The following is a 24,572-nucleotide window of genomic DNA, read 5'->3' as shown; positions in this document are numbered from 1 at the left end:
ATCTGAGGAAGTTGGTATTTTTGCAGACTCCTGAATTACATTCCAAACAGGTGACCTAGGGAAAATAGTCATAACTTTCTCTCTGAGCATCAGATTGAAATTTTGTAAGAAGGTACAAAAGACGATAGACTGTAGTTTCTTGTATATATTTTCAGAGCCAAAGATCAAAACAGTGACTCATGGCACGTCGTACAAGTTCGCTCTACTGAACTAGTCTATAATGAGGTCACTGTGGGAGATTTTGCATAACTCTTCCTTGGAGAATCCAATTTGGATCAGACTGGTGGCATTGGAAAGAGGACATAGAGTGTTATTGCAAGTTGCAATTCTAGAACTGGATGATCCGAAAGTTCAGAGATAAATCAGAGGCAATATCGAGCTCCTACAAAGTGAAAAAAGGTTTGTCGATTCTTTTAAATTTTTTCTTAAGATTGATTTGAAAATTTATTTTGAAGGAATTCAAAGGGCATAGTAGAGCATTATTATCAATAACTGATGCCCCGAGATAGAAAATTCAGACACCTAGTAAGCAACCTGAAAGCTCTAGCATGACTCATGAAGAAGAGAAAGAAATGCTACATGATATATCAAAATTACAAGAACAAGTGCAACAAATGTCACGCTCACAAAAGCTAACAGAAGCTAAGATAAATGGTGTGGAATCTAAGATAAAGGGCATGGAAGCTAAGATGGATGATTTGAAGATATATTTGAAGACATATTTGAAGAGAGACATGGCAGATTTGAAGACAGACTTAGAGACAGACATGGCAGATTTGAAGACAGATTTGACAAATTTTCTACAAGAAATACTTACTAATGGTGAAAAGGTTGTAAAGGAAACTCATGATGCAAACAAAAGAAATGTTAATCATGATTTCACAGACTCTAATGTGGGATCGAAGACCCACCATATTCCAAAAATCGATATGAGAAAGTTTGATGGCAAGGATTCCGCAATATGTATATTACAGATGGAGCGATTTTTCAATCTCAATAATATGCAAAACACACAAAAGGTATGTATTGCAACTTTATATTTGGAACCAAATCAGTTTGTATGGTATCAATGGCTTTGCTCTCGTAAACAAATTATCATTTGGGCAATTTTTATGGAAGAATTGACAACACATTATGAGGATACAAAAAGAAACACTTTTTTTAGCCAATTGATAAGTCTCAAACAAAAGGGTTCAATAATGGAGCACATTGAAGAGTTCAAAAAATTGAACATAAGGATAAAAAATATTCTAGAGGAGCATATGATTGATGTGTTCATAGGGACTTTAAAGGATAATATCCAACATGATGTTCGCCTTTGGGAACTTGATTCATTAGAGAAGGCATTCAGGTTAGCAAGAAAAATGGAAAACAAAATTATGGAAACCAGGAAGCATACCACTTACAACTATAAAGATGGAAGTGTTGTTGCCCCTAGTCTTCCAACACCTATAAGGTTGACACCACAACAATTGGAAGAAAAAAGAGCACAAGGGCTTTGTTACAGTTGTGATAGCAAATACACTAAAGGTCATAAGTGTGCTGAGAAGAAATTATTCTACATAGACTGCGAAGAGGAAGAAGAAAAGGAGCAAGAAAGGTCAAAAGAAGAGGATATACTCTAGGAACAAAGCCTAGATAAAGAAGAAATGAATCCGACCATATCTTGTAATGCATTGGATGGAATTACCACTCCTCAAACCATCAAGATAGAAGGACAAATCAAGAAGAAAAAGGTAATAGTGTTGATTGATTCAGGAAGTACCCACAATTTTATTGATTGTAAGGTAGCAAAAGAATTGAATTGCTTCTTATATCCAACATCAGAGTGTCAAGTGATGGTTGCAAATGGAGGAACAATAACATTCTTTAGAAAGTGCCATAATATCAAACTATCGATGGGAGAATATGTATTGACTAGCCCAATGCTTTCCATTCCAATGGGAGGTGCTGATGTTGTACTAGGAGTCCAATGGCTACAATCCTTGGGTACAATAGCTTTTAATTTTCAAGAACTTTTCATGAAATTTTCTGTGGAAGGAAAGGAAGTTTAATTAAGGGGTATTGCAAGGAAACCAGGAAAGATAATCAGCTCTAACGGTATGACAAAGCTTCTAAAAAATGAACAAAGGGGTGTAATTGCACAATTATGTTCACTAGATGTTTCCACATTGGAATCATCTATTTCTCCAGATCTCCAAAAAGTCTTGAACAATCATTCCAAGGTATTTCAGAAACTCCCAAAGGTCTCCCACCTATTCGTGATCATGATCATGCTATTCATCCGATTCCAGGAAGTTTTCCTCCAAACGTCAGGTCGTACAGATATCCCTATGCCCAAAAGAGTGAAATTGAATGTATGGTTGCAAAAATGCTATAGGCTGGTATAATTCAACCGAGTCAATGTTCTTTCTCTACTCCAGTAGTATTAGTGCGCAAGAAGGATGGATCATGGCACATGTGTCTGGTTATAGGGAGCTCAATAAGCTAACTATTAATGATAAGTTTCCCATTCCTGTTAGTGATGAATTACTGGATGAATTGCATGGATCAATTTACTTCACCAAGTTGGATTTTCATTGAGGATATCATCAAATCAGAATGAAGACTGAAGACATTCCAAAAATAGCATTTAGAACTCATGAGGGTCATTATGAATTTTTGGTCATGCCTTTTGGCCTTACCAATGCACCTTCAACATTTCAAGTTTTGATGAATTCCATTTTCAAACCATTCCTTAGAAAATTTGTGTTAGTATTTTTTGATGATATACTAATCTACAGCAAGTCTTGGAAGGATCATGTTGAACATGTTGACAGGGTGCTAAAACTATTGGGGGAGAAACAATTATATGCAAAAAGATCCAAATGTTTCTTTTGAGTACAAGAGGTGGAATATCTAGGTCATATTGTATCTCACGAAGGAGTTAAGGTAGACCCTAGCAAAATTAAAGCCATTAAGGAATGGAAAATCCCCACATCCATAAAGAATCTACGAGGATTTCTTGGGTTGATAGGGTATTATAGCAAGTTTGTTAAGAATTATGGGAGAATAGCAGCACCTCTAACAACATTATTGAAGAAAGATGCAATTTCATGGACTCCAGAAGCAACAAAGGCCTTCGAACATCTTAAAGAGGCAATGTGCCAAGCACCGGTCTTAGCTACACCGGACTTCACAAAAACCTTTATTGTGGAATGTGATGCTTCACGAAATGGAATTGGTGTTGTTTTAATGCAAGATGAAAGACCCATTTCTTTTGAAAGTTGTCCAATCAAGGGAAATTTTTTACACAAAGCTATTTATGAGAAGGAAATGTTGGCAATACTCCATGCACTTAAGAAATGGCGACCCTACCTAATGGGAAGACACTTCAAGGTAAAAATAGATCATGATAGCCTTAAATAATTTTTAGAACAAAGATTATCCTCTGAAGAGCAACAAAAGTGGGTCACAAAGATGTTGGGTTATGACTTTGAAATCATCTACAAAAAAGGGAAGCAAAATGTGGTGGCAAATGCACTCTCAAGAAAGGATGAGGATGTGGAAGCATTGTTGTGCGCCATTTCTATTATCCAACTAGATTGGATAAATGAAGCAAGGGAGGAATGGAAGAATGACGAAGAAGTGTGGGCACTTATTCGAAAGTTACAACAAGATTCCGGTACATCTGATACATTTAGCTGGAAAAATGATTCATTATGGTACAAAGATCGCTTATACCTCTGTAAGAATTCCCAACTAAAACAAAAGATTCTTATGGAATTGCACACTTCTCCCTTAGGAGGGCACTCAGAATTTTTAAAAACTTACCATAGGGTTAAGAAGGAATTTTTTTGATGGCCTTAAATCGGATATTCAAAAATTTGTGGTGGAATGTTTGGTTTGCCAACAAAATAAAGTTGAAACAATTATGACATCGGGTCTATTACAACCTTTATCCATTCCAAGCCAACGTTGGGAGGAGGTTTCAATGGATTTTATCACAAGTTTACCCAAGTCTGAGGGAAAGACTATCATCATGGTGGTAGTTGACAGACTTACTAAGTATGCACACTTTTCTGCATTATCACATCAATTTAAATCCAGTACAGTATCTACTGCATTTATGGAAACAATTCAAAAGCTACATGGAAACCCAAAGATTATTGTAAGTGACAGAGATCCCATTTTCACTAGAAATTTTTGGAAAGAATTATTTTGTTGTCTTGGTACTCAGTTAGCTCATAGCTCATCTTATCATCCTCAATCTGATGGGCAAATTGAGATAGTAAACAAATGTTTGGAAGGATATCTTCGTTGCTTTGTATCTGATAAACAGACACAATGGGTAAAATGGTTGCCTCTGGCTGAATGGTGGTATAACACTTCCTTCCATACAACAAAAAAGATGACCCCATTTATGGCACTTTATGGATATCAGCCACCATCCATCACATCATATTTAAGAGAAAATTCTAAGGTTCAAGTAGTGGAACATCACATCGAACATCAACAACAAGTCCTGCAACTCTTAAAGGATAACCTCGTGTTAGTACATAATAGAATTAAACAACAGGGAGATCAAAATCACAATAAGTTTTGATGTAGGTGATTGGGTATTCCTACGGCTACAACCATATAAGCAAATGTCCCTCAAGCAAGCTAAGAAGGATAATAAATTATCACCAAAGTATTATGGCCCGTACAAGGTGTTGCAAAAGATTGCTACTATGGCATACAAATTAGAGCTTCCTGCAGCTTCTCGATTGCACCTAGTTTTCCATGTTTCATGTTTAAAGAAGGTTATAGGCGACAAGCTCCCAGTTCAAACAATATTGCCAGAACTTGATGAGGAAGGAAAAATTATATTGGAACCTGAAGCAATGACATAAACAAGAACTTGACAGCTACGAAATCGATCAATTTCGGAGTATCTTATCAAGTGGAAGAACTTATCCGCTGAAGATTCCACATGGGAGGATGAGAATTTTATACAGAAGCATCCAGAACTACTCAAGCATTGAGGACAACACTTTTTTGAAGGAGAGGGGCATGTTGGGTCCTTATAATACTAGTGATTACCCCATTAATATTGTAGTTGCATCCCTTATTAATATTGTTGTGCCCCTATTATCCCCATATTGTTATTACGGTGCCCCATAGAATCCCTCTATTGCTATTTTTGTGGCTTTATATTATTATTGTTAGGTTGGCTGGGTTATATTGTGACTCCTTAGACTCCAATATATAGAAAGGAGGTTTTGCCATTTGAATCATCCAAGAATTTTTCATTTATGTAATGTAAAGGAGGTTGCCCCCTCGAAGAGGTTGAATTCTAAGGCGTTGATCTATATTTTCTATCTTCTCTTGAGCTGGTTTCATAACATGGTCATTGCAGAACTGTCCATCGGGTCTCGAAACCGCTCAGGATTCTCTCGGATCCATGCCCAATCCACCAGAATCATAGATCAGGCTGACATAGTTCCGAATTTCTAGGAACCGTCTTATTCCGCTCGATCTGCAATTTTGGATTTCCGAACTGTAGTTCTGCCAGCGGATCCCCCACGGATCTATACGAGATGCGGTTTGGGGTTTGGGACCTTGGGGGGCTTGTGTTTCGTGTAACATTTCTCCCATCCATGCCTTGCTGAATGAGAGAAAATGTTGTTGTATCATCTTTTCTGTTGGTTATAAGTTGGTCTCTTTGATCTTGTATCATGTCTCTATAGGCTTGGATGATTTAGTGGTTCTTCAAATGCATTCAAAATAATTTTCCATATATCATATTTTCCTTAGTTGGTTCTCATTTTAATGGACTAGATATCATAGTTTTTACCAATTAAAATAGGAGGTTTGAACAAATCCATGTTCATAACTCCAGATAATTTCTCAGTCAACCATATATTTCTGTCAAATGATGAGAAAAACATCCTAACCTTTACTCTCTATTTATTATATTTTTATCTCTCTTATTACTTGACCACCTTTAATATACCTATTGATTCCTTACTCTTCTTTTATCAAAAAAAAAAATGAATAATCTACAATTTTCCAAATTATCACAATTTCTTTCACCTTTATTGAGCAGAGAGGCTTATGTGAAAAAATTGGATCCCTCTCTGCTCATTCTGGATCTGTTTTTAAAATGGATCTATGCTGGTGTATTTAAAACTCTACATACTTCACCCCTTAAATTCATGTTCACGACCTTAGCCACTTAATCATTATCTCTATTTCAAAATTAATGTCAACTCTTCTGAAAAGATTAATCTTTGGTTAACATATAATTTTCAGATGCGATGACAGAAATATGAGTTTCCCCATTATACTTTATAATGTCGAGATTGATTCCATGTTTTGGCGACTCCTCTCATGTATTCTTCACTTAGAATCTTTCACCCAGTGATCTAATGATAACCCTAATTGAAACAATGAATGTTTTGAGACCCTTGATCTGCAATTTCCTTTTGATTTAGTTTCACTCTGCAACCTTCTTCCAATTTCCTGCTCTTAAATGACAAAATCATGGGCTTTGAAACCCTTGGTCCACAATTCCATGATTTCTCCTTTAGTATATTAATTACCATGCAAGTTTTCTATTCTCTACCTTCTCTTGACATAGCTATGTCTTGACTCATACAGATTCAATTCACACGGCTTCTTTTCAGCATGTTTCCTCTTGTTTCTCTTTGACACTCAAACTTTGTGTTGTCCATTCACTAGGTCAATGCTTGATCTTGCTTAGATACCATCTCAAAATTAAATTAGATAAAGAAGCAAGACATCAAGATTTAATTAACCAATCAGATGATTGACCTAAAGAATAATTAACCTGAAAAATGATTAAACTAGAAGATTTTTATCTTAATAATTATTTATTGATTCATAACACATATATACACATACATTTTATTGATTCATAACATAAATATATACACATACATTTTTCTGAAAAAATCTTTAAAAAAAATGCAAACAACATCCATCTCTAACTAAATCATATGAGCCAACATTTTTAAAACTAATTCCTCTGTTCTAAAATTCACTCTTCATAAAACAAATTCTTCTCTTCTAACACTCATTCTTTATTCTTCTCTTCTAAAACTGAGTCTTTATGACTAAGTCAACCTAATACTTCTAAAAACTAGCAAAAAAATTATTACCATACTCCAACAAGTACTACCCCTGCTTATGATTTTCCTATAAAATAAATCTTCAAATAATATATAATGTTTAGGGTTGACCTATCCTTGTCCCTACCAATGAAAATGTAATAGTTTTTATCAAGGCTTCAAATAAGTGCATGGTTTGGATATAAGTTCTCTAGTTTTAACTTTTGACACTTCCACGAAACTTTCAAACATTCTATGCCTGCCACCATGGACTGTCATTACTCACAAATATATATTTAACATAATAATTCTAAATGAGCCTCCACAAAGTTTAGTTTGTTCCTCAAATTCTCTGCATGACATTTTTCACTGTCATAAAATATTGCGTTGATTTCTATATCTATTTCTGTATATAAAAAAATATAAAATTGCGGTAAATTGTTATTCGTATAAAATATAAAATTGTGAAACTTGTATTCACTTCTCATTCATATATAATAAAATTGCAAGTTTTCTTTGTAATCAGGATCAGCAATTTATTTTAGTGGAGTGGGGATGGTTGCATGATTTTGATCGTAATTTTGGAATAAGCTTTCATGGTAATAATAATTATAGTTCTTTTTTCAGTGCCAATTATCTATCATGTTCATCGTACTCGCGATGGAAACAAAATTTCAACAAGGCATGTGGTAGCGAAACAAAGAGGGCATGAGTTATTCATCATGTATGCCTCATTTCAGGTACTACGAATGCAATAAAATTCCATCCTTGTGTTTCCATTCAAAGTAAATTAGCTAAGGAATGGTTCTGTGACAAGTCTCTTGGCAGTGTCCTATGCTCTCATCTCATCTCTTCCCACCTGCTTTGGGTTTCCCTTCACAACCCCATCTAAATCAGGGAAAATCACGCCTTTGCGATTATTTTAACAAGTGAAGACTTCTATAACATGGTCACACCAGTTACATATACATACTTATTTCTTTGTTTCATTTTTGTGTTTGCATTGTGTCTTTTTGTTAGTGTTATATGTATGAATATGTGTACAAAGTTCTAGCAATATTACTGCTAACTTTAGTATGTTACGTGCATAGAAATGTGACCTTTTGACTGCCTAGAAATCTTTTGGCTGTCGTACAAAGTATTAAGTTTGGGGTCATATGTCCTTTAGAATGATTTATTAGATTTATTTGTGTGAGGAAAGTATAAATTTTATTTTTTTGGTTTTAGTTAGAAAGAATTGGAGTTGTCTTTACTGCGATTTTTTGGAAGTTTTTACGGTGGGTTTTTTTGTCAAATTTTTCTAAAATCCGGCAGGAATTTATTGAAATCACAAATTTCATGGGTAATCCTGTACAATCGAAGTGTCCTAGGGTTTTGGGTTTTCCATGGTGCTGAATCCATATATACAGTGAAAAAGTTAGTTTAAATAACACAAATCAAGATTTCACTTCAAATTTTTCCATCGGATTCCGACACAATTCTGACACTGCAAAGTCCAGAAAGTCGCACTAAAGACAACTACAAAAGGAATTGAGACAATAAAATGTGCCATACACATGTTTATCAATGACTTTATTTATTGAAAACAAAATCCGGTATGCAATGAAGGACAAAGGAGGAAAGCAAGTGTGGAAAAATTGGAATTGGTAAAAAAAGCATTGGGGCCCATAAAATATTGTTTAAAAGAATAAGTGAAAAATTTGAGAAAGTCATAAACATAGAAAAAAATATATATATAATATATTCATTTTTTTTTAACATATAAATCAACAATAATATCAAATAAACACATTGACACAGAAATATAGAGACAACATATATATATATATATATATATATATATAACACTGAATCTTGAAGTCTCATAGTTGTCCAATCAAAGACTCAAAAATAGAGAACCAATACAAAATGACATGACATATATAAATGTATTTCATCATAAAGAGGTAGATGTACAATGACGACAAAAAAAATAAAATTAGCAGCTAGCTAATGTCCTCTCCCCTTTTTTATGAGAGAAGCTGATGGGATGTTTGCAAGGGATGACCATAATAGCAGAAGGCCCTGACATTGCAAAAAATGTCTAATGGTTATTGGTGGGTGTAGAACTAGGCTCATCAATCTCTCTAAAAGTTGGTGTTGATACTACCACCTCCTCCTCTCACTCCTCCTCCTCCTCCTCCCGCACCTCCTCTTCCTCCTATTGCTACTCCGACTATTTTGTTTGTCCCTTCTCTAACCATCTAGATGCCTCCTTCATGATAGACTGCTCAGGGTTCGCCATCCACTTAAACAATATGATGGAGGAAAAATGACTCCATGCCATTAAAATCCACACACATATAAAAATATACAGGCAATAACAATAAAAAACTAACACAAATATTCCATTAAAAAATTCATAATATAAACTTTGGCCTTATTATCGTTCAATTGGCCACACCACTTTCAAAAATTACATAGAATATATAAGAACACAAATATATCTGAATTTGTTTAAGATCCTACTCTATCTGCTAAACAGAAGATCTTACAAACTCTCAACAATATTCCCAATATCTTTCAGTAGAATCCTATACGAAATCTACCTCTATGGTCAAATTCTATTACATCTTCATAACTAGTTTTTATTCTCTTTCTCTCTAGAACTATTTAAAAATTATAAAATAGATTTAATTACATCAAATAATTAAATTTGTCTATAAATGACTAAATTCTTCTCTTGTACTTTTCCTTAGAAACTGGATGGTTTTTTAGGAGCGAGGATGCTCCTGCATCATAATACATAAATATTGTGTAAGGAAATGACATCCACATATGGTGTTATATCAAGTTTCCTCATCCATAGTTGGAGGTTGTAATGGACATAGACCAAGTCATTAAAACATGATGAGAAATCCACCTTGTAAGAGGGTCATAAAAAATTATAAAAAGTCTGAGGGTCATATTATATAAAGGGTCATAAATTGCAATAAATTTAATTGCTCTGTTCAAGTTCAAAGTTCTAACTTGTTGTGTCTCTTTGAGTATATTTTTTCAAATACACTCTAATTGCGCTCACGTCCTGAAAGACTACAGGTTTGGCTGAGGATTTTGATGGAAAATTTCTGTAAATTTGGTCCTCTTTGCATCATAGTTTTTCCACTAAACATCTATGAAAAATAAGAAAGAAATTGAACTCAATTACATTTCATTAAATTGGAAAATAGAAAATAAAAAAAACATGATTAAACTTTCAAATAAAACATGTGTGAATTCAAAAATTTGAAGTTATGAATTTTAATGACTTATGTTGCATCAAAGTGATGAAAGCTTGACTAAACCAAGAGGGGGAAGGGGAGGGGGACGGAGGGTGAATCAATTTATTATATTCATGGGCAGTAAAATTATTTCATTAATCTCATTAATTGAACCATTACATGAGTAACTTAAAAAATGATGACCAACAATTAATATGCAAACCAAAACATCATAGTATCACATAATAATAATAATAACACATATTGACACAAGATATATGTGGAAACCCATAAAGGGAGAAAACCACAATTTTATTATTGTTGTGATGCAAAGGCAAGCTCTTACTCCTTATCACATTTACATCTGATTTTCTATAGGCTCCAATCTACAAAAGGTTGCTACCTCAATTTTCTGCAAGCTACAACATGCAAGGAAGCTCCAACTCCCATAAGTTTTCTCTACGCTACAACCCACAAGAGGCTCCTACCTCAAAATCCAACTAAATATTTATCAAACCACCACTTGAAAGGACACTACCATTCACTGATGCAAAAAAGAAACAACAATGTGTCAGTTTACCTGGTCATAAATTTCTGCATGTCTCACAATGTGTTGGTTTACCTGGTCATAAATTTCTGCATGTCTCACTATGTGTTGGTTTACCTAGTCATAAATTTCTGCATGTCTCCCTCTTCATTTCTTCTGTTATTTTCTTAAAATCTGCATCACATATGCTTCAAATGTACCAGGTAACTAATGCATAATAGCTCAAACATCTCTCTCACATTCTCCCATACTCTAACCTCTTTCTGCCTTCCAAATTCACATCTTTTATAAAGATAGTTTGCTGGATGTTTGTATGCCACATAAGAATATGAAGTGAATAGGCTTGACTCTTTTCCTTCCACTCATTAGTTTCCAACCTCTCCATATCTTGAATATTAGAACAAGAAAAATAAATAATCTATCCAATATTTATTTCATCCACATGTAATCTGAATCGGATCCATAAAGACTAATCGGGAAAACCATGGTTATACCAGGTCGGGACAGACTTCAAAGGATTTAAAACAACGATCAAGAACACCTCTAAACCAGTGGCAATGGCAGCCAGCGTGAAACGATGAGGACCTCGGCCAAAGTGCGCTGACCGAGGCCCATGGAGACTCTGCGGGAGGAAAAATTCGCCCCTGGGAGGCCTGGATCGAGAAACAGAGGCAGTTTTTGCGAAAAACCCCAAATTGGCGAATCCCCGAGCGCTCGGTTGCATGAGAGCTAGGAAAACCGTGGGATAAAAGGCTAAGAGCTAACGACGGGACCCGCTCCAAAACCAGCGGTATTGATCGGGGGCGTCCATGGGTGGTAAGCAGTTTTGAAGGAAAAGGAGCGATTCCACTCAGCACCTGATGCGTGGCAAGCGGAGGAGAGAGGAAACCGCTGCTCATCGCGCGTTAACGATCGAGCTAGTCAACCGCGCGGGACGAGCGAATGGCGTCGGATCTGGGGGCTCCAGATCTAACGGCTGAGATCGCGCCCGATGGAGAAGACGGAATTGACGAGGGAATAAGCTGCGATTTAGAAGAATTTGAAGTCCGAATTGACCGCCACGGTGGCAAATGACTCATTCCATAACGTAACTGAAGAAACGAACCGATGAGGCAAGCTAGTAGAGTTCACAGGAGGACAAGCGGCCACCCTTGTGAGTCTGATGATGACGCCAAGAACAGGGAACTCCAAGCGTAGTTGCAAGCAGGCGAATCGACAGAGGCGGAAGAGGAAACGAACCGCCATGAGCTCGAATGATTTAAAGCCATAAACAGAGAATAGAAAACACACACCCAGAGAGGAAGACAGAAACCAGAAAAGAGAAGAACCAGTGAAGAAAAAAGCAGAAAGAAGGCAGAGGGCCATGCTGACCAAGGGCAGCGTTGAGCACCAGAGAGCTTGAGAGATTCAAGCCATCCCTGAGAGGATTTGTCAGACCAGAGAGGTCAAAGAGCTGGCAAGGAAAAGAGTCTGCGAACTCCAGTGGCTTGGGGAATCAAAGAATCACCCTACCAAGCCAATCTATTTCAAGAGATTCATGTTGAGCTCCTTCATTGTAATTCTCTGCTTCAAGAAACAATAAAAGAAGGCCACCATTGAGAGCTAGACTGGAGATGTAGCCTTGGAGCATAGGGTGAACTCCTTATTAAATTCTTGTGTTCTTGTATTTGCTTATTGTGTTTCTCTGCTATTTTCCATTTCAAGTGTCTGTGTATTTGCAATATGATCGATCCATTGCTTAAATAACATAGACACACACACACACCAACATATGAGTCTGTAATACCTTCATTTAATAAATATTTAACTGAGGTCACTCATAGGGTGATTATTATATCAAGTGGTATCAGAGCTCTAGGCTGTGAGGTTAGACAAGCTTGTGTTGGTTTAGCTGTTGAATGCTCGCTAGATCAAAGCTCAAATTAGGAGAAGGAGAGTTGGTCGAAACTAATCCTGAAATTGGTAGAGTCTATCCTCGGAAGACATTGTCAGAGGAAGTTTCTATGGGGCCAGACCCTCAATTCATAGAGAGTTTCCTAGCTATAAATTCTATGGTAGAAGAAATGTATAGGGACTTTAAAAAGCATAAGGATGAAGATTCATCAGGTTCTAAACAAGATAAAGAAGAAGATGAGTCTCATTCCCATGACCACTCAAAGGGAAAAAGGAAAGAGGAAAGCTTTCTCACACCTCCTAATAGCCCTGTGCATAATAAGAAAGCATCTTTGATCAAGCTAGATGTTAAATTTGACTCGCCTATATATGATGGAGAGCTAAATGCTGAAAAATTGGACAATTGGATTAGAAAAATTGATGTGTATTGCAGAGTGCAAAACATCGACTTAGACAAGAGCAAAATTCAGCTTGCAAGCCTATGCCTAGAAGGCATTGCCTTGGTTTGGTGGGAAGGCAGAACCCACGCTGACATGAAAAGACATGGTAAGACTATCTCTCTCTGGAATGACTTTGTTTCTGCAATCAAGAAGCAGTTCTATCCATTGGCCTACATGCAACAAGCCATGATGAGTTGTTAAACTCTTCGGCAATTGAAAGGGAAAAGTGTGCAAGGGTACACTCAAGAATTTAGAAAGAGAGCATTGATTCTAGGGATTTAATTAGACTCACCAGAGACTCTTTTTAAGTACATTGGTGGTCTACACAGCTACATAAGGCATACCATCCTCATGTTTAATCCCACTAGTATAGATGAGGTATCTGTACAAGCTACTTATCTTAAAGCTAGAGGAAAGAATGGAAATCCAGAAGTTGGGGGACCATCCCAACCCATTGCAAGCAAGAGCAAGGAGAAAAGAAAGCAGAAGTGGAAAGCAAGGAAGGCTAACACTGCACAGAAAAGCAAAGCTTCATGCACTCACTGTAAAAGGAGGGGCATGATGATGAGCACTGTTGGATTTTCCATCCAGAGCTGAGACCTAAGAAGTTCGAGGGCAAGAAGAAGAAGACTGCTGCAACTATTCAGAAAGACTTGGGGTCAGACTCGGGAGATGAAACAATCATTGCAGCCACAGGTATAAAAGGTAAGAATTCTGAATCATCTACTATTAATTCTGCTCAAACTATTATTGATGAAGAACATGAGAGAAAAAGACATGAGCTTTTCCATATTCGAGGTATTTCCAAACATCAAAAGATTGATACTTTGTTTGATAGTGGCTCACAAGTAAATTTCATTTCTGAAGCAATTGTAAAGAAATTGGGATTAGCAACTACACCTCACAAGAAACCATACCCATTAGGATGGTTGAATGATAAAGAACAACTACAAGTGACTAGACAGTGCAAACTCAAGTTTTCTTTTGAGTCAGCATTTGTAGATGAGGTTGAATTAGACATAATTCCTTTGGATATATGTGGAATTGTTTTAGGAAGTCCTTACTTGTATGATAGAAAAACCGTTTTCTATAGAGCTGAGAACAAGTATCTACTTGTTAAATATGGAATCGAATACTTTGTAAGAGCTCACAAGCTCAAGAATAATTATACTCTCATAAATTTCGGGTAGATGAAAAGAGTGATAAATTCGTGCAAACAATTCTTACTAATGGTTGTAAAGGAAAAGAAACTTGATAAGACCAATGTATTTGAGGGTTGTAATGCTAAGTAGCAAGTTGATATTGAAAAGATTGTTTCAGAGTATGATGTTTTGTTTCAGGAACCTAAAGGTCTACCACCTAGAAAGGAAATAGTACATGATATTATTTTTCAGCAAGATGTTCCATTGCCTAACATTGGAATGTACAGGTTGTCTGCTTTAGAGAATGCTGAAATCAAGAAGCAGGTGCAGGAGTTGCTTGAGAATGGGTTCATCAGGCCTAGCACATTACCATGTGGGTCACCAATCATTTTGGTGAGAAAAAAAAATGGCTTGTGGAAAATGTGCATTGACTATCGAGCACTGAATAAGATAACAATAAAAATTTGTTATCCTCTTCCTCGCATAGATGATCTTTTAGATCAATTAAAGGAAGCTGTTTATTTCACCAAACTGGACTTGCACAGTGGATACCATCAGGTCAGAGTTGCAGAGCAAGATGCATGGAAGACTGCTTTCAAAACCAAGCAGGGATTGTATGAGTGGCTGGTTATTCCTTTTGGCTTGACTAATGCCCCTGCTACTTTCATGAGATTAATGAATGATGTACTCATGCCTTTTCTTGATGATTTCGTTATTGTGTATCTAGATGACATTCTGATTTTTAGTAAAACATGGGAATAACACTTAAAGCATGTTAAGAAAACATTAGATGTTTTGAAAAGAGAAAAACTTTATGTTAAACTCTCAAAATGTGAATTTGGCAAAACATCTCTAAATTATTTGGGTCATATAGTAGGGGGTGGTGAATTGAAAATAGATCCCTCTAAAGTGGAAATCATTGTAAACTGGCCTAAACCCAAGTCTGCTACAGAAGTGGGAAGCTTCTTAGGAGCAGCACAATATTGGAGGAAGTTCATTGCTAATTTTTCCTCAATCGCAGCTCCCTTACATGCTTTGACAGAATTGAACAAGGTGTTTTAGTGGGGAGGAAAACTTCAGAAAACCTTCGACACCTTGAAATAAAAGATTAGTACAACACCTGTACTAGCACTGCCTGATCTACAAAGATCATTTGAGATCCAAACAGATGCCAGTGACTATGCCATGGGAGCAGTGTTGACACAGCACGGTAAACCCATATGTTATCATTTTGAGACTTTTAATCCTGCAGTAGTTAACTATCCTACATATGATAAAGAATTGTATGTATTAGTTCAAAGTGTGAAAAAGTGGAAACGTTACTTAATGGGCAAAGAGACAGTAATACATATTGATCATCAACCACTCCAATATCTACACTCCCAGACTAAGTTGCAGCAATCAAGACACTACAGATGGATGGGTTTTCTACAACAGTTTCATTTAGTCATCAGATATAAAAAGGGCATACATAAAAAAGTTGCAGAGATGTTATCTAGACCCATTATAAATGCATCTATTATACTTAAGCATAATTCTGTACTACATGAAAGCTACATTGAACAATATGCTCAAGATATAGACTTTAAAGATGTATATATGCAACTTTGAATCAAGGCAAGAGAGTAGAAGAATTGGATTATCATGTAAAGGACCAATTCTTGTATCATTGTGGGAAACTTTGCATTCCACAAACAGAGAGAGTAAAGATAATTAGAGAGGCACACACTTCTTTGATATCAGGTCACTTTGGGTAAGTAAAACAATTGCATAGCTACAAAGATTTTGTTGTTGGCCGAAAATGAATGAGACAGTTTCTAGATATGTAAGAGGGTGTACTATGTGTGCTAAAAGCAAGCCCAACAATAGAAAACTAGGCCTGTACACTCCATTACTAGTCCCTTCTCACCCTTGGGAAAGTGTTTGCATGGATTTTGTTGGAGGACTGCCTAAATCTAGGAAAGGTCATGATTATCTGTATGTGGTTGTGGACAGGTTCAACAAAATGTGCATTTTGATACCTTGTAATAAACAGATTACAGTTGAACAAACTGCAAAACTATTTTTTGAACATGTATGGGTTCATTTTGGATTACCCACTTCTATTGTATCTAATTGAGACAACTGATTTGTGGGGAAGTTTTGGTGAAGTCTGTGGGAGCTGATGGACACCCAACTGAAGAAAAGCACAGCTTTTCATCCACAAATCGATGGCCAGACAGAAGTAGTTAACAAGACAGTGATCCAGTTACTCAGGGGATATTGCAGCAAACATCCTAAGCTTTGGGATGAACACTTATGTTATGTGCAGCATGCTTACAACATAGCAAAACACTCTTCTACACAGGGATCTCCTTTTGAAACCTATTTTGATTTCATACCAAGGTCTCCTTTGGATTTTGTCTTTGGTAAAGATACCACAGTTGATGGACACAATGATGTGGGCAAGGCAACTAGGTTCATTGAACATATCCAGGAGATCCACCAGGCAATATAGGAATAGCTAGAAAAGAGCCAAGCCAAATACAAGGCTAGGCATGAGAAGCATCGAATGGAGCATAGTTTTCAAGTTGGAGACCAGGTTTGGCTGTATATTAGCAAGGACAGGATGCAAGGTGAAGGTAAAAAACTAAAGCCTATCAGCTATGGGCCTTTTAGGATACTTGAGAAGATTGGTGAAAATGCTTTTCGCCTTGATCTACCAGCTTACATGCACATCTACTCAGTCGTAAATGCAGATTGCTTGAGATTGTTTGAACATTCTCTAATTGAGGATCCTAAAGAGCAAAGTCAATTGCCTTCTATTGATGACCTGCTACCTGAATATCTTAATGAATTGCAGGAAGACACAGTCTTGGACACGAAGGTGAGGATGACGCGCAGAGGAGATGTTGAGTACCTCAGAATTGGACTCAAAGGTTTGAAGCCGAGTAGTGCAAAGTGGATTAAGATTGGGCAAGTGAGACAGCAGTACCCTCACTTAGTTGATGCTTGAAAGAAAACCAACTTTTGGTGGTCCAAAAGCTTTTCAGTGGGAAGGCCGTGATCCGAATCGGATCCATAAAGGCTAATCAAGAAAACCATGGCTGTACCAGGTTAGGACAGACTTCAAAGGATTTAAAACAGCCATCAAGAACACCTCTAAACCAGTGGCAATGGCAGCCAGCGTGGAACGACGAGGACCTCGGCCAAACCGCGCTGACTGAGGCCCATGGAGACTACGCGGGAGGCAAAATTAGCCCCTGGGAGGCCCGGATCGGCAAACAAAGGTAGTTTTTGATGCGCGATTCGCGCATCACTGGGTGAAAAACCCCAAATTGGAGAAGCCTCGAGCGCTCGATCGCATGAGAGCTTGGAAAATCATGGGATAAAAGGCTAAGAGATAAAGGCGAGACCTGCTCCAAAATCGGCGGTATTGATTGGGGGCGTCCATGGGCGGTAAGCAGTTTTGAAGGAAAAGGAGCGATTCCACTCAATGCCTGACGCATGGCAAACGAAGGAGAGAGGAAACCACTGCTCATCACGTGCTAACGGTCGAGCTAGTCAACCGCGCGGGACGAGCGAATGGCGTCGGATCTGGGGGCTCTAGATCTAACGGCTGAGATCACACTCGATGGAGAAGACGAAATTGACGAGGGAATGAGCCACGATTTAGAAGAATTTGAAGTCTGAATTGACCGCCACGATGGCAAATGACTCATTCCATAACGTAACTGAAGAAACGAATTGACAAGGCAAGCTGGCGCAGTTCATAAGAGGACAAGTGGCCAGCCCTGTGAGTCTGATGATGACGTCGAGAACACGGAACTCCAAGCGCAACTGCAAGTAGGCGAATTGACGGAGGCAAAAGAGGAAACGAACCACCATGAGCTCGAATTATTTAAAGCCATAAACAAAGAATAGAAAACACACACCCAAAGAGGAAGACAGAAACCAGAAAAGAGAAGAACTAGTGAAGCGAAGGCAGAAGGCCGAGCTAACCAAGGGCAACGTTGAGCAGCAGAGAGCTTGAGAGATTCAAGCCGTCCCTGAGAGGATCTGTCAGACCAGAGAGGTCAAAGAGCTGGCAAGGAAAAGAGTCTGTGAACTCGAGTGGCTTGGGGAATCCAAGAACCACCCTGCCAAGCCAATCTGTTTGAGGAGACTCATGTTGAGCTCCTTCATTGTAATTCTCTGCTTCAAGACACAATAAAAGAAGGCCACCACTGAGAGCTAGACCGAAGATGTAGCCCTGGAGCATAGGGTGAACTCCTTATTAAATTCTTGTATTCTTGTATTTGCTTACTGTGTTTCTCTGTTGTTTTCCATTTCAAGTGTCTGTGTATTTGCAATCTGATCGATTCGTTTCTTAAATAACATAGACACACACACCAACATATGAGTCTGTAATACCTTCATTCAATAAATCTTTAACTAAGGTCACTCATAGGGTGATTATCAATCACATATGCTTCAAATGTACGAGGTAACTAATGCATAATAGCTCAATCATCTCTCTCACATTCTCCCATTCTCTAACCTCTTTCTCCCTTCCAAATTCACATCTTTTATAAAGATAGTTTGCTGGATGTTTGTATGCCACATAGGAATATAAAGTGAATAAGCTTGACTCTTTTCCTTCCACTCATTAGTTTCCAAACTCTTCATATCTTGAATATTAGAACAAGAAAAATAAATAATCTATCCAATATTTATTTCATCCACATGTAATCATTAAATGCATCAAACTAATGGCAACATAAAATACCAATATTTATCATTAATGCATCACAACAATCTTTGCAACATCTTTGTCTTTGCCTTAGAGGCTTGCCTTTGCATCACAACAATTAAGCTTAATGAACAATTTCAAATCACAAATTCTTCATTAAAAAATCCTAGCAACATTATCCAAGCTTTAATCCATCAACATGCCATCAAGGTATTTGTTGCTCCTTTGTCCCTTGCTATGCTGCTCTTTTGCTTGCTCTTCCTGTGCTTCCTGCTACTCCTTTGCTTGTTGTTCCCGTGTTTCTCCTTTGCATGGTGCTCCTTTTCTTGTTGTTCCTGTGTTGCTCCTTTGTGATCAATGACAATATTGCCAACAATCTCCCCCTTCGGCATTAATGGAAAAACACTGATCCTCCCCTTTTGTACCCTTTGTACTGATAAGTGTCTTCCTTCCTATGATTACCTCCCCCTTTGACATCAATGTCAAGGGGGTTACAAATGTCGAGATGACTTATTAGGGCTTCTCGACTCCATATGGATTATTAGGGCTGACCCGAATTAAATGAATGCTGCTCCAAAATGACATTTAAACATTGTTCCAAATACGCTTTAGGTTTTTCTTTTAAAATACAACACATTGTAAGGATATTACAATTGCATACAGATAAAAAATAAGTTTTAATAACCACTTGAGCTATTGCAGCAACCTCAAACAACCATTTCATCTGCATCATGCATTTTGAAGCTTCCATAGGGATCTCTCATCTGAAGCATATATATTTTTTAATTTATTGAACCCAAGGTTATGAGAGCATTAACATTTTTCTCCAATTTAGAAGGAAGCAATATAGACCACAATTCTCTTATTTTGAAGCAATAATTCTTAAAAATAACATTTTTTTTTTCAAATTATATAGTACTTCATTGATTCTAAAAAGTTCCCTAACATTAACAGCCACAGAAATTGTAATTGTTGCTCAGTTGAATCTGTAGTCCTGTATGAACAATATATCAATCATTATGCCATGTCAATAGCCCTATGCTTCCTCCATAATCTTAACGCAATGGATGATCTTTTCTTTCATTGGGCAATGAATGAATGTTTCCACTACATGAATGAGAACAATGCTCCTTAGGAGGTCCAATTCTTTCCTTTTCAACCAATTACAACTAACTCACAATCTCTTGTATCGAAGAGACTCAATGTATCGTTTATGTATAACTCTACATTGCATATGTGGTGGATATTGAATGCTATAGAAACCAAGCATATCGTATCTAAACTATTATAAATAATGGCATATAGAAACTCAGCCTTGATAGATAAGGGTGTTGTATGGAAAGTGCGCTTCTTATTCCAACTCCACTCATTCAAATCCATCAATGAGCTTTAACTGTTGCGTAAATCCATTGATATGATTTGATTCCAATATTAAGAATGATTGTGTTTCTCCCACTTGAATGAAGTGCAAATCTGGCAGAGGATATAATAGACCTCAACAATGCTTGAGATGCCATCCTGGTAGAGTCACAGGAATCATTTTTTCATAAACACTATCCGCATCTGAGGACCATACCCAAGCACATACATCACCATCTGGAATCTGGATATCATATACTCTACAAAGGACTGTCGATGATGCATCTATTAATGCCATTGTCAAGCTGCACGAGGAGATAGATCGGTTAGATGTATTGGTGGGAAAGATTTTGCTGAGTCGTTAGCTCCTGATGTTAAAAGAATACTGATTTGAAATGGCCCGAGACCACTTGTCAGGAAGAAAGGTTCTCTTTGTCTTCTATGCTTGTACATAAAGAATCCAGATGTTGTCAGCGTAGAGGGTTGGTCAGATCGCATGGAACAGCTACTTGATGAGCATGATCTTGGTGTTTTTATTGTTGTGATGAGTCTTCTTGAAGTATGGAATACCAAGTCCATGGTTGAAGGTTGATCACGATGACGACACTTCATTATTTTCCAATGATTGAGGACCCCAACATCAGAAGCTCATTATTTGAGGTTCTTCAACACATTTTGATGGGCACAGATGTTGTGAAGAATGTAAACAAAAATAATACATCACATGCGGTGTTGTTTGAGGCCCTCGATTTGGTGATGCATCTTGATGATGAAAAGGAGATGATGTCCCAGCCTGTTGCTTTGCTTCGGAAGTTTATATCTGTGTGGGAACCTAACATTCGATATCTTGGGCTGGAAAATATGACTAGAATTTTCATTGTAATAGATGTTCATGAGAGCAGAAAAAAGCACTAAGCTCAAATTATTACTTCTTTAAAAGATCCTGACATAAGCATAAGGAGACGAGCTTTGGATTTGTTATATGGGATGTGAGATGTTACCAATGCGAAGTATATAGTTGAAGATCTTTTACAGTGCGTTACAACAGCTGAATTTGCAATACGAGAGAAATTAGCTCTTAAGTCTGCAATACTTGCTGAGATTTTTGCACCCGATCTTTCATGGTATGTTGATGTGATCCTTCAGTTGATAGACAAGGCCGGCGATTTCATAACTGATGACATATGGTTTCGAGTGGTGCAGTTTGTCACAAATAATGAGTAATAATAATAATGTAGAACAACTCGATGAAGATGATATGGTGCAAGTAAGGGAGCAAATACTGCAACAGATAGAGAAAAATGGTTGCAATGAAGTAGTATTGGATCTGAAAATTCGAAGCTGGATCAAATTATTGATTTCCGAAAGGTGATGGACAACGCATACTAGAGCATAGAGAATTATGCAATTTATCGTTGTTGTAAGCTCATTTAACACGAGCGGAGGTGACATCCTCTGCAACATTTTCCGTCTATAAGGACGAAACCTGAATTTCAGCAATCTTAGGATGCATGGCAGTGGAACCAATCAATAATTTTATCATTTCTTTGTTTATCAACAATGAGAAAATACGATGAGAGAATACTGCCCAGGAATAGAACTCACGGCCTCTTCACGACGTCCCTAGTGCGTATAACGAAGAGGTGTCCATGGTAAGCCACAAGCCAGTGCCTCCTATCATTGATTGGCCATTGCTTCTCAATGCACTGCACTTCTAAGGGCATAGTGAATATAATCATAGGTTTAAAACATTAATCATGGTATATATATGCCTTTTATAATGATATTATAATGATAATGTCAAAATATATACATATCGCTATGGTAGTATATCCATGCATACTGACGGCACATAAAATATCATGTCTTCTACACAGGCATTTGCGAAATCGATGACATATTTGCTGCATTTCGTCATGTATTAATATAAACCATAATATGCCACAAACCTAATAATATCACAATACTTCTTTAGTAGGATACATGGACGGTTGAGAACATAATTCACTCTTCAGCAAGATATAAATCATTTGCAAGCATAAACTACTATGACTGCACCATAAGAACGCCACTCCAAATAGTCAGTTTCAAGAAAGATTGATATATTTTGACATAAATGCTGTCAACCAAGGAAAACCTTTTCTACTCAGATTAGGGTTGTGCCAACGCTGTGCCATGTATTAATGTTGCAACATAAACCAACTCTGCCCAATACATAAACTACACTCCGAAGTTTATAAACTGTGGAATAGTCAGTTTTCTTTCCACCAATGCAATCATAAACACAAATATTTATATGCATGTCCCACATATTATAACGTACTAGAATATGATATAATGATTTCATTGAATGCAGCATTAATAGACAATCGAGAGTGGTATACCTATTAGTTTGACAATGAATTAGTAACTTTAGGTAAAATGTAAATTTGTATACCGAATAATTAGTTATGTAACGATAGTTGGTGATATAAAACTATCAAATGGCCATGAAATGTAAGCGGAGAATCATTGTTAAATAAAATTCCTTCCAGTTCAGTTTCTTATTCAGTTTCGTATCTTGGTTATTCTGTTGAGTTTCTTGTTTTATTCATTATTTCACTTATTCATCCTACAAGTGGTATCAGAGCCAGTGAATTGAGTCTAGAGTCTAGGAGTGTTGTTGAGAGGTTGTTCTCAGCGTGAACGTTGTGTGTCTTTGCGTCTCTGCGTTCAGCGGTCAGCGTGAAGGTGTCTCTGCGCCCAGCCAAGTTCCACGCTGCGAAGGAAGGGTTGCGTCTTTGTGTTCAGCGGTCAGCATGAAGGTGTATCTGACCACAAGGGCCCCTTTAAAGAGCGTGACAAAAAGGCGGCTGTGCGTTGCAATCTGCCTGTGAGAAAGCGTTGAAGAAAAGACGGTTGTGCGTTGAAGAACAGGCAATCCAGCCTGCGTGAATCTAGAACCGGCAGTTTTTTGAGGACCTAACCTGCGTGCTGGGAACCTGCAGCCATGTGAAGACCCTGCATGAAGAATTGGTGCTACCGGCGTGAATTTACCTGCAATGCGTCTGCATGAAGGTTGAAGGGGGCGTGAAGGCTGAAGGTGTTGTTGCGTGCTGCCAGTTGCGTGTTTTATCAAACCCTCTGCGTGATTGCCGTATTGAGTCTGTGTTGGCTGCCAGAACCTGTTCAGAAGAGGAAAGACCTCTGTTCTTAGTGTTGGCGACCAGAACTTGTTCGGAAAATCCGGGTATTTTTTTTTTTGAAAGAAATTTTGTCTCAGACCTTTTCTTTTTTAGAAAGCAGTGAGAGTAAAATTCTTTTAGATAAAAAAAAGGGGGTCGATGTGAGTAAGTTGAAGGAAAGATTTTAATTTTTGAATCGAAGAAAAACAAAGGGGGAAAGGAAACAAAGGATCTGAAATTAAAAAAAAAAATGTTGAGTTGGGAATTTTTTTTTTCAATTTTTTAGAAAGACAAACAAAATTATAAATAATTCCTAGAAAGACTGAAACCCTAGGAAGGAGGAAAAATGGTCAAGATTTCGAATGCAAAATTCGAGGTGGAGAAATTCACGGGAAAGAACAATTTTTCTCTTTGGAAACTGAAGGTTAAGGATCTGCTTGTGCAACAAGGGTTGCACAAGGCATTGGATGGGGCAACTAAGAAACCTGCAACCATGACTACTTCAGACTCGGAGGACTTGGATGCCTGAGCTCTCAGTACCATCCGGTTATGCCTAGCGGATGAAGTTCTCTTCAACATTGTTGAAGAGACTACGGCGTCAAGATTGTGGGAAAAACTTGAAAACCTCTATATGAAAAAATCATTAACCAACAGAATTTATCTGAAATGATAGTTATACAGTCTTCGAATGAAAGAAGGTTCAAGCGTTGCAGAACATTTGAATTTTTGTAATACACTAATTTGTCAATTAACAGATATGGAAGTCAAAACACAAGAAGAAGATAAAGCCATAACCTTGCTGTGTTCTCTGCCTGAATCATGAGATCACTTCGTAACTTCAATCAGCTTCAGCTCTGCTGATTCTTTGAAGTTTGAATCAGTCGTGGGAGCTCTTCTGTCTGAAGAAGTACGAAGGAAATCCAGCACTGAAACAGCTGCATCAGAAGCCATGGTCACTAGAGGACGCTCAAAGGAAAGAGGAG

At 37.4% G+C, this 24,572-nt stretch overlaps 1 protein-coding gene across 1 annotated transcript in view; it reads left to right on the top strand.

Moving 5' to 3' along the window:
* The window catches only part of LOC149148330 (acyl-CoA hydrolase 2-like), a 501,847-nt gene that overhangs the window by 395,438 nt on the left and 81,837 nt on the right, over positions 1–24,572 (top strand). The window contains exon 8 of the mRNA XM_089440526.1: positions 7,722–7,834. Coding sequence (XP_089296652.1) covers positions 7,722–7,834 — 113 coding nt within the window. The remainder of the gene's footprint in view (positions 1–7,721; positions 7,835–24,572) is intronic.

This window comes from Pinus tabuliformis, chromosome 9 (assembly GCF_031772625.1).
Source record: "Pinus tabuliformis cultivar Carrire ecotype Pingquan chromosome 9, CPIR1, whole genome shotgun sequence".
Lineage (NCBI taxonomy): Eukaryota > Viridiplantae > Streptophyta > Pinopsida > Pinales > Pinaceae > Pinus > Pinus tabuliformis.
Note: the sequence above shows the minus strand (reverse complement) of the source record. Positions and strands in the feature narration are given on the sequence as shown.